The 18,540-nt window shown below is 36.5% G+C and overlaps 1 protein-coding gene across 1 annotated transcript; it reads left to right on the top strand.

The window, feature by feature from the left end:
- The first annotated feature begins 725 nt into the window (after nt 1–725).
- LOC142531269 (protein LATERAL ORGAN BOUNDARIES-like) lies at nt 726–2,652 on the top strand. The gene is made up of 2 exons (XM_075637368.1): nt 726–850; nt 1,962–2,652. The coding sequence occupies exon 2, from the start codon at nt 1,972–1,974 to the stop codon at nt 2,515–2,517; it is 546 nt and encodes a 181-aa protein (XP_075493483.1). The 5' UTR covers nt 726–850; nt 1,962–1,971; the 3' UTR covers nt 2,518–2,652.
- Nucleotides 2,653–18,540: the final 15,888 nt, after the last annotated feature.

The raw sequence follows: 18,540 nt of genomic DNA, 5'->3' as shown, positions 1-18,540 counted from the left end.
TCAAGCATCATTAGTTTGAGGTAAAAACAAGTACATTTATTCATGAATTTTTCAAGTCTCGATAACTCTTCCATTTCGACTTGTTATTTAAAGTTTTATTCCCATTAAATCCTTCCATAATTCACTAAAGTGCTGTTCGGTTTGACTTGTGGGATTATTTTGATGGATGTATATTATATGAAGGATACATTATATTGTCTAATCTTTTGTAAAATTTGAGTCAAATGTTTGTTGGAACAAGGATATCTTTCTCACCGAACAATTCGTAAATATCTTATAAATTGAACAGCTAATGATGAAAGTTGAATTCAAGTTGTTTAACCCACAATCGATACATGTGAGAGTCAAGTTTGAGCTTGCAAGTAAAACCTAGCTCGCTGGCCGGATGAGTCGGATCAACAATCGCCTCAAGAAAAAATACACCATCGTTCAAATGAAAATCGAAAGCGAGAAAACTATCAAGATTCTCGATCTCTCAAAGCATTAGAAATAGGCAAGAAAAAAATTAGGAAGTAAATATTTTGACACACCCACACACATCTAGTCCATAAAATTATTAGTTGCAGTAGTGACACAGTCTTCTTTTTTAGTGTACCTTTCATTTATTACCTTTGTCTTTTCCCTTCATTCCTTCTCCAATCACTAAATTCTCTTTGACCCATCACTCATTTAATTAGATTTTCAACTCTTCTTCTGAGGAATAATCTTCAAGTGAGGGCAAACTTTTTATTCTTTCCATTAGGGTTTCCCTCATTAAGCTCTCTGTGCAGTTCTTACCCCATCCTGTTCCTGCAGTTTGGCTTTGGGAAAGCAAGCACCGGTTTCTTGGAAGAGATTATCAGCAAAAAAGGTAGTTTTCTTTTCAATTTTTCATCCTATGATCAAGATAACTCGACCACACAGGTAAATTCGTCAGCCCTTTCTTTTCTTATAATTGACCTTTTTAAATTACGTTAATTTGATCACTTTCTTGTGGTAATTCTATGTTTCTTTTGATATGCTCCAACCATGTAGCTGATAGATGAAATTATTAGTATATTATAATATTTCTGAATGACTGCTTCTTGATCTAGCTAGGGTTTTCATTGTATATTGCATTATATATGGCTCTAATTAATAAATCTTAATTTAGAAAATTTCGTATAAATTATTTAAATTTGAGCTTCAAGAAAATGTTAAAACATAGTTCTGATACACTGATTATTTATATTTTCCAATTAGACTACAACATTAATTGAACAGCTGGATCATAAATGATGCGTGATATATTTTGAAATTGATTTTTGTTTTCGAAATCGTAATATTAACGAAAACCAAGTTTTTTTATTCTTCTATCCACTCCTCCGATCCCCTCGTTCGAATTCCGGATACACCCATCTTCCATGTTGGCCTAGTGGTGATTGTAGGAAAATTTGATATATGGCTGCACAAAAATTTCAATTTCATCAAAAAACTGACATCCACATTTTCTAAATATTGTCTTACACGTAGGAAAGTTTGTTTATATGACCTTGTCAGTTTTAGACATTGTCCTACTCATAGAACTATATGTTTTATGGTCAAACGAGAAGGTTGTGAATGAAAAAAAAAAACTCAAAAAGATTAAAAAAAAAACCTAGAAGAATAATTGATCGAGGTCAAATATTTAGCTAACCTAGTGGTGTCACGGTGAGGAAGATAGAGACATATAAAATTTGTAGGAGAAAAATGGAATCAAACCAGTATTATTATTTCTAAAGTAAACAAAATCTAGCGATGAACTTTTGAAACCAATAAATAGGTAAAGTTAAGATTTGAAAATGAATTCTATAGATGTTGCACGAATTATTCAGACAATGTTAAAACAAAAGGGGAAAGAATTGACGAAAGCAATTAGTAGCTGTAAAGTTTTGCAATAATTACGTGCATCAAAGAAACTGTTGATTTCAAGAATTTACTCGTTATTTTCTTGATTGATTCAGTGCAAGACCAATGGCCTCATCCACCTCATACAACCCTCCCTGCGCAGCCTGCAAGTTCTTGCGGCGAAAATGCTTGCCGGGATGCATGTTTGCTCCGTATTTCCCGCCAGAAGAGCCCCAAAAATTCGCCAATGTTCACAAAATCTTCGGCGCCAGCAACGTCACCAAGCTCCTCAACGAGGTTCTCCCCCACCAACGAGAGGACGCAGTTAATTCTCTAGCCTACGAAGCCGAGGCACGTGTTCGAGACCCTGTCTATGGTTGTGTTGGTGCCATCGCCTTCCTGCAGAAAAAAGTTGGCCGCCTGCAAAAAGAGCTCGACGCTGCCAATGCTGACCTGATTCGTTTGACTTGTAGTGAGAATAATCTGCCAGCCACACTGCAGCCTCGAACGGCAGCGCCGATCCCACGACAGGTGGAATACAACAGGCTAAGGATTAATGGAAGTGGAGGAAATGGTGGTGGACTTCATCGAATACAAACTAGTTTCCCATATCCATTTCCACTTCCAAGAAATGATAGTGATTACAACCCTCAAGGAGGAGGGATCAACTGATATATTCTAAAAAAAGAAGGATATTGAAAGAGCAGATGATCACCAATATAGGGTTCATGTCTCTTCAGTGATACATTGTTTTCTGAAGTATGTGGTGTATCTCCATTTCTGTCCATCTATCTATACATATATACATACATATATATATGTGTGTGTGTATGTGTCTATATATATATATATATATATATATAACTATGGTTTAATTTTCTAGCTAGTTACATAGCCTCACATGGGCTTGTTCTAGCTACTAGCTCTCTGACGAAAACTTTATCACCGAGATGTCCTATAATTAAGAGTATATTTGAAGCCTGATTGAGGCCTTGAGGATTGAATTCTTTGGTTTTAAATAAGAGTTCAGATAATACATAAATTGTCCATGTGAACACTACTCTTGATTATTATTTTTGTGGGTCACTTCATGATTGAGATTAGATCGATGGTGATTGTTTGTTGATGTAATAGTAATTTACAAGTAAAGATTCTTGGTCATGATTCTTTCTCCTTTATACATCATATATATATGCAATATGCAATTCTTAACTATATACCTATTTTTTTAATTACAATTTGGGATGAGGTTGGGGGATCTCGGACGCGAGACTTATGACGGGCCAAAGGCCACGAAAACTCTATACCTAGTTTCAATGGTGGGGAGAAGGTGATAGGTAGGAAAAAACTCTTAGACTTATTTTTATTTTACATTCAAGTGTGTTTATACCAGAATATATGCATGTGCGTTACACTCGTGGAACATAAAATGATGACACGAGGAGAACAATTCTCATCTTACTCTTACTATATTTTATTTTTTAACTATTAATTCAATCTACGATACCTCGATAAAGTTCGGATTTTATTTATTACTTTAGTTCTTGAATACTAAGTATATAGTATTGCAATATTCTGTCTAAATATACAAATATTTATTAAAATGTTCACGAATCAGAATCATATTCTTACTATCACTATGACACCTATTTTAAAAAGACAAACGTTAAAATTGTAAAAATAATATGATTAGACTATGATTATTCAAAGTAATAAACAAAAAACAAATATATCAATTTTTTTTTCACAATCATAATTTCTAAATTTTTCATGATATATTTTGAAGTTATAAAGTTCTATACATAAATCACCTCCTTCAAAAGGTAGCCACAAGTTCTATAAGTATTCATCAATGAAAATTTGACAGAGTATAAAACATGAAGACAAATGTAATACTTTAAAACTTTTATTTTTCGAGCAAAAAAATAATTTAAAAAACATAAGAAAATTTTAAAAATCTTATAAATCATTTTAAGTAACTTAGATGTAAGATAATTTATTTTGCATAAAAAATAAGATTTGAATTCTTTTTTTCCTCATTTTCTCACTTTGATCTATACAAGAGTAATATTGTTTAAAACAAAATCAATTTAAAGTCATTTTGATTCTTTTGAAGTGTTCTGTTATGACACCCAACAACTATATTGTTTCTCATGCTTAGTATTTACGGTTTGGCCTACTGGCACCCATGTCACGCATAGTATAAGGCTTTGCATGCTAGATCACAATTATGGGAAATAAAATTCATTTAATCTGAGTAATAAATATAACTTTTGACATGGAGATAAGAATTTTTTGAACTAAAAGATTAACTTTTCACTATCATTCATTTTTGTTAATGATTTCATAATTATCAATACTGATTAGTTCTAGTAACCTAAGATTGTATTGTATTATAAAAATAATGAGAAAATTAGTTATCACAATAATATATTTTTTACACGAGTATATATAAAAAAATCAAGGTTGTTGAGTATACTTTTGGTATATTAGTTTACCACTTAAATTTTTGTGATCCCTAAATATTTTTGTTCAATATTTTTTGTCTCTGATATTTTAAACTAATACACAATTAGTCCTCGTTATTAATTTGATATTTAAAATCAAAAACTTAATATATATTTTTTTGGTTTTTTTTTTTAAATTCTAGTAATCAAAACATTAAGCTATAAAATTCAATGGAGACAAACAATAAGGTAAAAATAAGTCAAAAGATTAACAATTTTTATTATAAAATTAAAATCATATCTGTTAAAGAAATTACCTAAGAGTTTTGGTGATCGATAAAATCAAAATAAAACTTAACTGTTACAGGAAACAACTGCAATCTTTTGTGTATAACAGGAATCAGTTCAACCGTCTTATCTCTCAAACGCCTAGTCTTCAACCAATTGAATTTCAGACCGCCTATCTTTCAATCGTTCGAAGTAGAAGAAGTTCAACCGGCTGTTCGAAGACTTTATGTCGAGTCATTAAATAGCTATTTATTGCTCACTTATTGAAAGACATTATCTGACTGGATCAGAACATTCAAATGGTTTTGCACCGCTACAAGTCAACCATGTTCTGCACCAGTTCCAATATCGATATGCATTTAAGTCACTATCCGAAAAAAGAAAGATTACTTCTATCCTACAGAGTTCTGATGGTAAAAACAGTTACGATAAGAGAATACTCAGCAGTAACTCTTCAAGGAACGTGATTCAAAGTTGTGCTAGCAAAGAGAACATTAAATGCGTTGATGAAGAACATTTAATGTATATAGATGATAGTGACACATATTCATTCCAAGGTTACAGGTTAACATTACTCATCTCTTTTCGACCGTTGAAATGACAGCTTATATAAGAAGAGCTTGGAGTATGCAAAAACAACAATGCGATACATAATCATTAAGCTTTCAACAGTGCGATTATCTTCAAGCCTGCATACTTAAAGAATCTTAACGCAATCAAAGATCATATATCTCGTCGCTCAATCAAAGCACACACTCAAGAGAAAGATATATGATCACTCAAGGATCATATTCGTGCTACAAAAACTGAATGTTTTACTTACATCAATAACCTTTTGGTTATTTGATTAATAGTAGTGTCTGGTGAATTGAGAGTTCTTAAAATCAGAAATGTAAAGTGATCATTAAGAGTTCCAAAACAGGCAGTGTGATAAGTACTGTTTGGAATGAGTTGTTGCAAAGAGTTTTGTAAAGTCAAAGTCTTTTAGTGGAATCTTTCCTACAGAGAAAGAAGGGGTGACTGACGTGGGAACGTTTTCTCCGAACATCCATAAAATTCTCGTATCCTTACGTTTTGCAAGCATTTACATTTCAAACCATATATTGTTGTTTATATTGTCAACTGGTTGAAATTATCATTTGATTTCAAACCATATATTCGTCTTAGATATATATATATACATGGGACCATATCACAGAAGACTTATCAAAAAATTAGGTAACTATAAAATTTTGAACAAGAATGTAAACTTTATTTTCCTTTGATTTATTTTGAAATTCATTAATTAATGAAAAAATAGAAATCAAACAAAAAAATGGAGTGTAAATTTAATTCAAAAAAATGGAGGCTAGATTTCATTTTTCTTAAATTTATTTGTAAATTTCATCCCAAAAAAAAAGGCTAAATTTCAATTTTATTCAGTTTATTTACTTATGTTGCTAAGAATATCATCTGTGTTGATAAGTGAGCTGAAGAAAGTTGAGTCGTTGCATTTTATATTACACTCACTAAGTAATCGGAGCAGTTTCCGCACTTAGTACACACTTCTATTAGCTCAAATTAGTCAGCTGATTAGAATATTGAATTGAGTTGTTAACACAGTTAAATTTAACATTATGTGACATAATTTGCAAAAATGTTCGTTCACCCCCTATAAAATGTTATCTTTGATCCTAACAAGAGGTATAAGAGGGGTTTATTCCAATCTCTGGATATCTGATATATCAAACAGTATCCTTTAGCAAAATCCCTATGTTTTCAAAAGCAGAATATGAAGATTGGAAAATCCGAATGTTGGTACGTCTATCGGATCATCACGGATGGACCAATAAAGATTATGAAAGCAAATACAACTGTTGTTGTAACAGATGGAAATTAAATGGTAGAGAAACACATTATGAAATGGACTCCTGAGGACAAAAAGAATGAAAATTTAGACAATGTTGCAAAAGATATCTTTTATAAGACATTAGATAAAAATATGTTCAGTAAAATTAAAAATGTTTAAATGCTAAAGAAATCTGGTAAAAAAAATAGCTCAACTATGTGAAGGAAATTATCGGACAAAGGATAAAAAGCATATGGTGGCAATTCAAAAATTTGATAATTCAAGATGAAGGACCGGAGAAACAATGAACGAATTTGATGAAAAGTTCTGCAGAAAAGTAATCGAGCTGGCAGCTTTTGAGAAGGACTACATCAACAAGGAGGTTGCACTTAAAGTGATGAGAGCCTTATTAAGAGAGTGGGACGACAAGACCATAACCATGAGGAAGTCAAAGGATCTGAACAAACTTGAGTTACACGATCTGTTTCCTGACCGAAAGACCTATAAATTCGAGCTGGGAACCAGAAATGAAGAAGAACCATATGTTCCACTAGTTACAAAAGCCCTTGTCACAACAGAAGAATCCTCATCCAAGTCAGCAGAACAGCTGGCGCCCCAAACCTCGCCACGTAATCATACAACATGTGACGTCATATGCATAAAAATTTTCATTTCAACGACGTAATAATATAATGCATATACGACAAAATAGTGCAATCATCTCACTATCTACATCAGTGTAGCAGAAACAGTATATAAAATACACACATACAACTCAAATAAGACAATAAGCTATACTATCTCTATCTCCTATCAAGTACAGAACTGTTGGACTAGACACATCTTGTCCTTCACCACTATCCTGTCCACGGCATAATCCTGTAACCTGTCCAACAGAAACAGCCTCCAAAGGGTGAGCATACACAACAATCATCGTCGTAATACATAACAGTTATATTAACAACAACATAAGATATAACTGAAATGATAACAAAAATACCCCCTTTGTCGTTTCTGGACAATCAGCCATCAATAACCTCAACAACATCACACTGCAACAATAACATCGACGATACGTCGCACCCCAACTCCGACGACAGCAATATCGTCGAACAAACAACAACATCGACGATACGTCGCACCCCAACACCAGCGACAACAATATCGTCGAACGAATAACATCAACGATACGTCGCACCCCAACTCCGGCGACAGCAATATCGTTGAACGAACAACATCAACGTGACGTCTCCCAACAACGACAGCCAACAACATCAACAATAATAAACATCAGCAAATATAATATCAAATCACTCAATTCCGGTGATTTACCATCGTTCAACACAATAGTATTTATCAATACTAAACAATAACAACGTATGCTCGTACGTCAACACGTACCTGATAATCGAGTATATATAAAATCTGGCTATTTCTTTGATGCCGAGGCTGGTGATGTATCTAAATAATTCAACAAGAATTATCAGATCGTTGTCACTGTATCAACACAATCATAACAACCTCAATACATAGCATCGAATAGCCCAACAACAATTAATTCAACAAAATATAAAACTCGATTATAAATTCTTATCGTTCAATAATTTAATATTCCGGTGTATTTAATTCACAATACTACCATCAAATACACCCTAATTAATTAACTTCAAATAATAGGCTATTTTACAACATCCGTCAAATTACGAAAACTTTATATCAACGTGTAGCCTATACTTCGTAGACTCCGAATATATAATCAGAATTAATAACAACTGATAAACAACTCTCCAATCTCAATCCAACGATTAAAAATCCCTAATTATAATAAATTGAGAATAATTCAAAATAACACAACTATAATCTTCTCTCTTTCGTTAAAATCATACACGACTCAACAATCTTCAATTTCAGTATGATTTAACAATTTATCGGATTTATTCCAGAAATCGACGAATTTCAAAAATCACCAAAAATATAAAATTTATACCTCAAATCGAAGACCTCGTGTCAACGATCCCAAAACTGAAGTCGGTTCGTCGATTGGATAAACCGATAAGTCGCACGATCGAAAAGAAAATCGAAACTCTAATTCCCTCTCTCTCACCTCACGTTTATGTTATCTTTTGTTCGTGCGGTGGAATTGATTTCCTCAATGTTTTTCTTTTTTTTTTCTTTTTTTAATATATTATATTAAATAAAATAAAATAATATAATATAATATATAATATTTAACGTCTTAACAACGGTATATCCCTTTGGACCAGTCAAACAATCAAATTTTTCAAAACTCAAAACATGAAACTTCTATATCTTTGAGTTTTCTACAGTATATCCAAATTTCAAATCATTTGGACTTCATATGATCAAAATATGTCATATTTTTCTCTTTAAAAACCATTAACTATTTAGTAATCTCACATTACTAAATCAACAACTTGTAATATTTACTTCAGGCATTACATTTCTACCCCCCTTGAATGAATTTCGACCCCGAAATTAATCAACAACAGTAATAACATGAATAAATAAAGATACGTCATACCATCAGAATAAGTAGGGGTAGAGCTCCCTCATATACCGCTCTGTCTCCCAAGTGGCCTCTTCGACACCTCTATGCTCCCACTGAACCTTCACCATCGGTATAAGCTTACTACGAAGCTTCCGTTCAGATCGATCCAAAATACAAACTGGTCTCTCAAAATAAGACACATCAGGATCTAACTGAACCTCATAAATATCCAACACATGTTAAGGGTCTGGCTCATACTTCCGCAACATCGACACATGAAACACATCATGAATACCAGATAAAGATGGAGGTAGAGCCAATCGATAATCCAAAGTGCCTATCCGCTGCAATATCTCATACGGGTCAACATATCTCGGTGCCAACTTTCCTTTCATGCCAAATCGCACTATGCCACGAAAAGGAGAAACTTTCAAAATTACTCGATCGCCTTGCTGAAACTCTAAGGGTCTTCGTTTTTGATTTGCATAGGCGGCCTGTCTATCTTGCGCTGCTTTCAATCATTGCTGTATCAACTTTACTTTCTGTTCCATCTCATGAATCATATCAGGATTGGTAACTGCAGCTCGATCAACATCATCCCAGTATAACGGAGATCTACAACGTCTCCCATACAATGCCTCAAATGGAGCCATCTGAATACTACTCTGATAACTATTGTTATACGCAAACTCTATCAATGGAATAGATGACTGCCAAACAGATTTAAAATCCATAACATAAGCACGCAATATATCCTCCAGCATCTGAATAGTACGCTCAGTCTGACCATCTGTCTGGGGATGATAAGCTGTACTCAATCTCAACTCTGTCCCCATCGCAGTCTGCAATCCTTCCCAAAAATGAGAAGTAATCCAAGGATCTCTATCAGAAATAATAGACACTGGAATCACATGCAACCGTACAATCTCTCGTATATACAATTGTGCCATCGTCAAGTACGTACTACTCATTCTATAGGGTATAAAATGTGCAACTTTCGTCAATCGATCAACAATCACCCAAATAGCATCAATAGTTCCAGTGCTTCTTGGTAAACGAGTCACAAAATCCATCGATATGTGTTCCCATTTCCAAGTCGGTACTTCTAAACTCCTCAATTCACCTCCTGGCCTTCTCCTCTCGGCTTTGATCTGTTGACAATTGAGACATCGACGTACAAAATCAATCACATCATGTTTCATTCCCTTCCACCAAAACTGAGAACGTAGATCCTTATACATCTTCTTGCCACCAGGGTGGATCGAATATCGACTACAATGTGCATTCCGCAACAAGCCCTGGCGCAACTCAGATATATCAGGAACTACCCATCTATCATTCATCCTAAAACTGCCATCATCAGCCACTCTAAAACGAGTATCTTGTTTCTGAGAAACTAACTCCCTCCATCGCTGAACTCTCTCGTCTGTCATCTGTGCATCACGAATACAACCATATATATCAGGTTCAGCTAATAAGGTAGATACCTGGATAGGAGTCGTCGAGATATCAAAATCATATCCCAAAAGAACAACAAGACATCATCATAGCTGATAAACGATTCACATCCTCTGCAGTACAGTTCACTTTACGGCTCAATGCATCAGCTGTAAGATTGGCTCGACCAGGATGATATTCAATCTCACAATCATAATCTTTAAACAAATCTAGACATCGTCTCTGTCTCATATTCAACTCTGTCTGTGTAAAAAGAAATCTCAAGCTCTTATGATCAGTATAAATCGTAAACGAAGTATCATATAAATAGTGTCGCCATATCTTCAAGGCAAAGATAATGGCTGCTAACTCCAAGTCATGCACGGGGTACCTTGTTTCGTGTGGTTTCAGCTGTCTCGAGGCATATGCCACAACATGTTGATCCTGCATCAAAACACATCCCAAACCATGTAATGATGCATCAGTATAAACAATAAACCTCTCGTTTTCTGTAGGAATTGATAACACCGGTGCAGTCGTCAGTCGGTGCTTCAACTCCTGAAAACTCCTCTCACGTGCTTCAGACCACTGAAATCGTACACTTTTCTGAGTCAACTTTGTCAAAGGTCTAGCAATCTTTGAAAATCCCTCGATAAATCGACGATAATAACCTGCTAAACCCAAGAAACTAAGGATCTCTGGTACAGATGTAGGTGCAGACCACTGTAACACGGCTTCGACCTTCGTTGGATCAACAGAAATCCCATCTCTTGATATAACATGACCCAAGAGGACAACTCGATCCAACCAAAACTCACACTTACTGAGTTTGGCATACAACTGTCTATCTCGCAGTACCTGTAATACTGAACGTAAATGCCCTGCGTGCTCAGCCTCACTCCTGGATTATATCAATATATCATCAATGAACACAATAACAAACCGATCGAGATAAGGCTGAAATACCCTATTCATCAAACTCATGAATACAGCTGGAGCATTCGTCAACCCAAACGGCATAACTAAAAACTCATAATGTCCATATCTGGTCCTGAATGCTGTCTTCTGAATATCCTCCTCTCTAACTCGTATCTGATGATATCCTGACCTCAAATCAATCTTCGAATATATTGAGGTTCCCTGTAGCTGATCAAACAAATCATCAATATGAGGGAGGGGATATTTATTCTTAATCGTTACCTTATTTAGCTGTCGATAGTCAATACAAAGCCGCATCGTTCCATCTTTCTTTCTCACAAATAAGACTGTTGCGCCCCAAGGCGATACACTAGGGCGAATGTATCCCTTGTCCAACAAGTCCTGTAACTGGGCTTTTAACTCTCTCAACTCTACTGGTGCCATTCTGTAAGGAGTACGAGAAATAGGGGAAGTACCTGGCATCAACTCAATCCCAAACTCCACCTCACGGGCTGGTGGGAAGCCTGGAATCTCATCGGGAAATACATCAGCAAACTTAGCAACTATAGGTATCTCCTCAATTCCCACCTCCTTCTTCTTCTCTGTCACATCTACAACATAAATAAGATAACCCTCATGTCCATGCTCCAATAATCGAGACATCCGGATGGCAGATACCAACGGAACACGGGGACGAGAACCCTTCCCATAAAATGTCCAACGCTCTTTCTCATATGTATAAAAATATACTACTCGCTGATAACAATCAACAGTCACACAATATCTCATCAGCACATTAATGAAAGGAGGATCGATTAAGGTTCCCTAATGCGCAACGGAAGTTTCAAAAATTTGTTTTTCAACAAGAAAACCGAGCACCCTAAGCCTATAGTGTATAGCAAATACGAAAAACACAATATGACATTCATAGGGTATTTTAAAGAAACATACCTATCAATCTCTCAAGATTGATGTTGGCTCCAACTTAGTTGTCAAACAACTAAGCTCTTCAAAGGCAAGACTCTCTACAAGCTTTCCTTGTTCTTGAAATCTTTCCTTCAAATTAGGTCCACCACCAACAAGCTAAATCCACTCTAATTTTGCACTAGAAAAATTAGAGCATTTTTCATTTGAGAAGAGAGTGTTTCCTCAACAATTCATAATAATGTTTATGAAAATCACAATTTTCAAATACATTATTTATTTGGCCAACTTTTAATTTAGGAACACTTCCACAAATTAAAAGTCACATTCCCCTTATAGAAGTCATACTTCTATTTTTTCTTTCGCTTATAAACTCCTTTATAAGCCGTTCAACACATTGAACTATTTTACTTCTTAACGGGATCTAGAAAGTTAGCATTTGTGTGACCCTCAATGGTTCATTGATACAACTAGCCGTGGGTTCACATCTCTATGTGATTCGGACTAAACATGTCCTTATTCGAGCATACCCCAGTTGCTCCATTCTTACTTATCAACTCCTTGATAATAAGAACGTCAGAACTCAAGTCTGATAGTACCCAACCAATCATGTTAAACGCATAGCAGCATCGCTTACATGATTCCCTAGGTATCAAATGATAGTGCCTGCAAGAACCATTCCATTATGGTTAGCGTATAATACGGTCCCTTCAACTCATATATCCCGACCGATTCTACAACCATTGGTATATCGAGAGTTGTCAATGAATCGATACTATGTGTCATGTCGTAGTTGCATCGATGGTGTAATCTATGAAATCCCTTTCATAATTACCACCATACTCTGATCAGAGATTTCATACTACATATACATGTGATCACATAGGATATCCATACCCGAAGGTAAGCGGTGAATCCCCGACTACAATGCATCGACTCTTATATGTTTCGACAAAACACCCAACGTTGCCACCTGACGACACCATGAGAGTCGATAAACAAGTCAAAGTGCAATGCTAGCATATAGAGTCACAATGTTGTCCCGGGTCATAAGGACTAATGGTGTACAACCATAAACTAGGACGTTTCCACTCGATAAGTGAGAACCACTTGGAAAGTCCTTTATGGAGGGTTGATTAGTGCACTCTACAAGGAGCACCTATCTGCATGTTCGGACATCATAATGTCCCCTACCAATGAAACATGGTACTCACATCGCAGATACTAGTCTAAAACTCGAGCGACCTATATCCTTCTTAGCGGCGGCTGAATCGACTAGGAACTGTTTAGAATATACAGTATTGCAAATATGAGTTTCATGATACTCATCATATGAGCATCTCATATTCTTTCTATTATTTGTATATTCAATGACTTTATCTATGCAACTAGCATGGGTATACAGATAAAGAAGTGCCAAAACAATAATTTGAAATATTATTAAAATAAAGATTGTTTATACATAGAGTTTAAACATGAACCCTCGGCCAACACTTGGCTCGACGGGCACCTACTCTAACAATCTCCCACTTGCACTAGAGCAAACTACCCAAATGCTTCAAACCCATCGATTCGCAATGCTTCTCGAATAATGGTCCAGGTAAAGGCTTAGTTAGCGGATCAGCAACATTATCTGCGGAGTCGACTTTGTAAATCGAGACTTCTCCTCTTTCCAAAATCTCTCGGAGGATGTGGTACTTTCTCAATAAATGTTTGGACTTCTGATGAGACCTTGGCTCCTTTGCTTGAGCAATGGCTCCCGTGTTGTCACAAAACACTGGGACAGGAGCAACTCCATTAGGAATGACGCCCAACTCTTGGAGGAAATTCCTTATCCAAACAGCCTCCTTTGCTGCAGCTGATGCAGCAATGTATTCTGCCTCAGTGGTGGAATCCGCTGTACTGTCTTGCTTGGAACTCTTCCAAGAGACAGCAGCACCATTGAGCATGAATATGAACCCAGAGGTTGATTTCGAGTCATCGATATCGCTTTGGAAGCTAGAGTAGGTATAGCCTTCCAATTTCAGTTCTCCACCCCCATAGACCAAGAACAATTTATTGGTCCTTCTCAAATACTTGAGGATGTCTTTCACAGCTTTTCAATGTGGAAGACCAGGGTTCGATTGATATATACTCACTACACTTAGTGCGAAAACCACGTCAGGACGTGTAGATATCATCCCATACATGATGCTACCAATTGCAGATGCATATGGAATGCGTGTCATCGCCTCTATCTCTGCGTCAGTCTTGGGAGACATAGACTTGGATAGGGACACGCCATGACACATTGGTAGATGTCCTCTCTTGGACTCATCCATTGAGAACCTCTTCACGATGGTATCAATGTATGTGGACTGGGTGAGACCAAGCAATCTTCTTGATCTATCTCTATAGATCTTTATTCCCAATACAAAAGATGCTTCACCCAAGTCTTGCATCGAGAACTTACTCGCTAACCATATTTTAGTTGATTTCAACATTCCTACATGTTCCCAATGAGTAGAATGTCATCAACATAAAGCACCAGGAATGTCACAGCACTCCAACTGACCTTCTTATACACGCAGGGTTCCTCAGGATTCTTAGTAAAACCAAACTCTTTGATTGTACTATCGAATATAAGGTTCCAACTCCTAGATGCCTGCTTTAGACCATAAATAGATCTTTGAAGTTTGCATACCATATGCTCACTTCCGACAGATGTAAACCCTTCAGGTTGAGACATGTAAATCTCTTCCTTAATATCCTCATTAAAAAAGGCTGTCTTGACATCCATCTGCCATATCTCATAGTCATACCATGCAGCTATGGCTAGCAATATCTTTATGGACTTGAACATTGCAACTGGAGAAAAGGTTTCCTCAAAGTCAACTCCTTGTCTTTGAGTATATCCTTTTGCTACCAATCGCGCCTTGAAGGTCAATACCTTCCCATCCGGCCCAAGTTTCCTCTTGTAAATGCATTTATACCCTATGGGAACATTTCCCTCAGGTGGATCCACGAGATTCCACACTTGGTTCGAATGCATTGAACTCATCTCAGATTCCATTGCTTCAAGCCACTTGGATGAATCGGCATCAGATAACGCTTCCTTGAAGGTCTTTGGATCACATCCATGGTTAGGCTCATCATGGCTGTAAAGGCCCTAAAATCCTTACTTGGAAATTTGCGGAAAATTTAAAATTTTTCTTTTTAAAATAATTAAAATTGCCTCCTACATAAATGAACTTATCAATAAAGTTTGATGTTCAATGTGGCAGCGGAAGAATTAACATTTTGAAATAACAGTAAAAAGTTTTTCCAAAAATAATTAAAATGTTTGAGCCATCAATTAAAAATAAATGCTGAACTGAGGTCCTCGGGTCCTACTACTGCCGACTCGAGCATGCTCACTGGTCCCTGCCCTCGGCCCCGGCATCATCAGAACCTACAACAATCAAGTCTAGTGAGTCTAAAGACTCAACATGTATATATCGTAAATAACGAGTAAATACTATAGTAAAATTTCATGGAATAAAAATGTCATGTCATGAGGCATATCGTAAAAGTGTCGTGTCATGGTGATTTAATTAGTAGGATAATTCTTTTATTTTTGGGAGCACCATTTAATTAATGATCAATCTTATCCTCACCTAGTCTATATGGTATATGATCGGCCACCTCACCCCAACAAGCACCAACAAATCATTTGATATCAAACAAGAATTCAAAATTTCAAAATGAGGGAGACTTGGTCTTGATTTGTCCCTTATATTTTGCACCCATCTCCCTCACTCCCCTAACCATTTCCCCATCTCCCTAATCTCGAAATTCAGAGCCATTTGAGAGTAGAAAACCGTGGGTTGCATAGATAGACACAAGAGGAAAAAATTCAGTAACAAGCTAGGTAGCAAAGCGCTCCACTCCTCCGCGCCGGATCGTCTCTTCTTTTCGTTTTTCTTTCAAACGAAACCAGGCATGCATATATTCTTCCTTGACTCTTCAATCAAGTCATACTATCATTATTTTTATGTTTTACGATCATCATTACTTGTATGAACCGAAATACATCAAAGAATTTTCAGAAAAACATCACATGCAGATTTCGGTTTTCTTGTGCAGTTCACGGCTTCCTCTTGTTTTGTGGTTATAGGTGGATGGTTCGATTCCAGGCTCCCAAGGCGGCTCCTAGACATGTAATAGGATGCATTAGGACCATGATGGTCCATTCATTCAGTCCCCATGCTTGTTGGAAAACCGAAATCACAGCAAGCTCCCCATAGGTGCAGATTTGTGTTCGAAAATTCAGTTTGCTGTCAAAATGGAGATGGATCTGATCATGGCTACCACAAGGCCCATAGCCATGGTTGGATCACTTCCCTAGCATGTCTAATACGTGACTAAGTCGCCCTTTTGGTGGCTCGGTCCATGGTGCATCGGTTTTTAAATCAAATCCAAGAACAGCCCCTCCCCTCTCGGCCCCTTCAGTTTTTGACAGCATGTGTGTATTCGAGTTTTGTGGAATGGTATGGATCTTGGTTGGCCTATGGCCCTTAGACACGGTTCAAACCATGCCCCTAGATGTCTAGATCGTGCCATGGTTAATCAAATGGCCACTGGAACGAGTCGAGACAGCAAGCGAAGCACAACACCATACGCGCATGCAAAGGTGCTCTCGGGTGAATCTTTTCGATTGTTGCTGGAATATTCTGAATTTTGGCTGGTTTAAAGCCCTTAGCCATGGTTAGAATCATTCCTTTGGATGTTGGTAAGAGGTTCTGGTCGATGGTTCAAGCCCCAATTGCCATTAGCCTCGCAAACGACGCAAGCAAACCAAGCACAGCTGCTGTATTTTGACAGCAACTTGCTGTGACAGTTCAGTGGCTCGTTCGAATTCTCGGTCGGCATTTAGCCTATGGCCTTGGACTGGACAGTGTCTCATTGAGTCAGGAAGGTCATGTTTTTGACCGTTTGTCATTCGGTTCATTTTTGAGGTCGTACGAGAATTTACGGTGCGATGTGCCAAATTGACTCTCAAAAGAGCGTTTCTTGTTTTGGCCTCCATCCACCTAGATTTCGGCCCTCACCATTTTAGGAGTATTATTTTATCATTTTAGGCGTATTTTAATCATGACTACATGACGGTTCAGTCTTGGTTCGGGTTGGTTCGGAGTCATGATTAAATACGAAGTTGGTAGGTGTAATTGTCACATTTTAGAATGTTATTGCATAGTTTGGTCCCATAAATCTATTGCATATTTTTCATGACATATTTAGGTTGCAGCGAGCCTGGGAGCGTTCCAATCCAAACAGTAAATTATTACAAGATATTTAATTCTGTCATTTAATTATATTACGTGCATAAATATATAAAATGTTCATTTTTGAGATTATGCGATATTGCTTGTGGCCATTTCACTATCATGGGATTATTGCTAAATCCGGTCGTCAGTTACCGGTCAGTTGAGTTTGTTTCACCCAGTATACTGTGGCTACAGTCTGATCAGACGTTTACTATTTTATCCGGTCGCCAGTTACCGGTCATGGGAGCATTTTATTATCCGGTCGCCAGTTACCGGTCAGTTTCAGTGCAGGGGCCACTTGCGTATACCATAATCTCACCAGGAAAATTATTACAGGCTATTTCAGTACAGGGCTCCAAGGAGCAAACATTTTTACCATGATATTTTCAGTTCAGTTATGCACGTATTATAATTAATCATGACACGACACTTTTACGATATGCCTCATGACATTACATTTTTATTCCATGAAATTTTACTATAGTATTTACTCGTTATTTACGATATATGCATGTTGAGTCTTTAGACTCACTAGACTTGATTGTTGTAGGTTCTGATGATGTCGGGGCCGAGAGCAGGGACCAGTGAGCCAGCTTGGGTCGGCAGTAGTGACACCCGAGGACCTCAGTTTCAGCACATGTTATTTTATGCTCAAACATTTTTACCAGTTGTTGGACATTCTTTGAATTGTTATTTTTGGCAAACTTTATTTTCTTCCGCTGCTATATTTTTTTTTAAACATTGAACTTGATTCATCAGTTGATTTTATGGATGAGGCACTCCATTTATTTTAAAAGAAAAAAAAATTTTAAATTTTCCGCAAATTTTCAAAGTAAGAATTTTAGGCCCCTTACAGATGTAAGGCCCGAAAATCCTTGCTTGAAAATTTTGAGGAAAATTAAAAAGTTTCTTTTTAAAGAACTTAAATTGCCTCATTCATAAAATCAACTAATGAATCAAGTTCAATGTTTAAAAATATAGCAGCGGAAGAAAATAAAGTTTGCCAAAAATAACAATTAAAGAATATTCAACAATGGATAAAAATGTTTGCATAAAATG

This window comes from Primulina tabacum, chromosome 17, assembly GCF_025594145.1.
Source record: "Primulina tabacum isolate GXHZ01 chromosome 17, ASM2559414v2, whole genome shotgun sequence".
NCBI lineage: Eukaryota > Viridiplantae > Streptophyta > Magnoliopsida > Lamiales > Gesneriaceae > Primulina > Primulina tabacum.
This window is presented reverse-complemented; position numbering and strand designations above follow the sequence as displayed.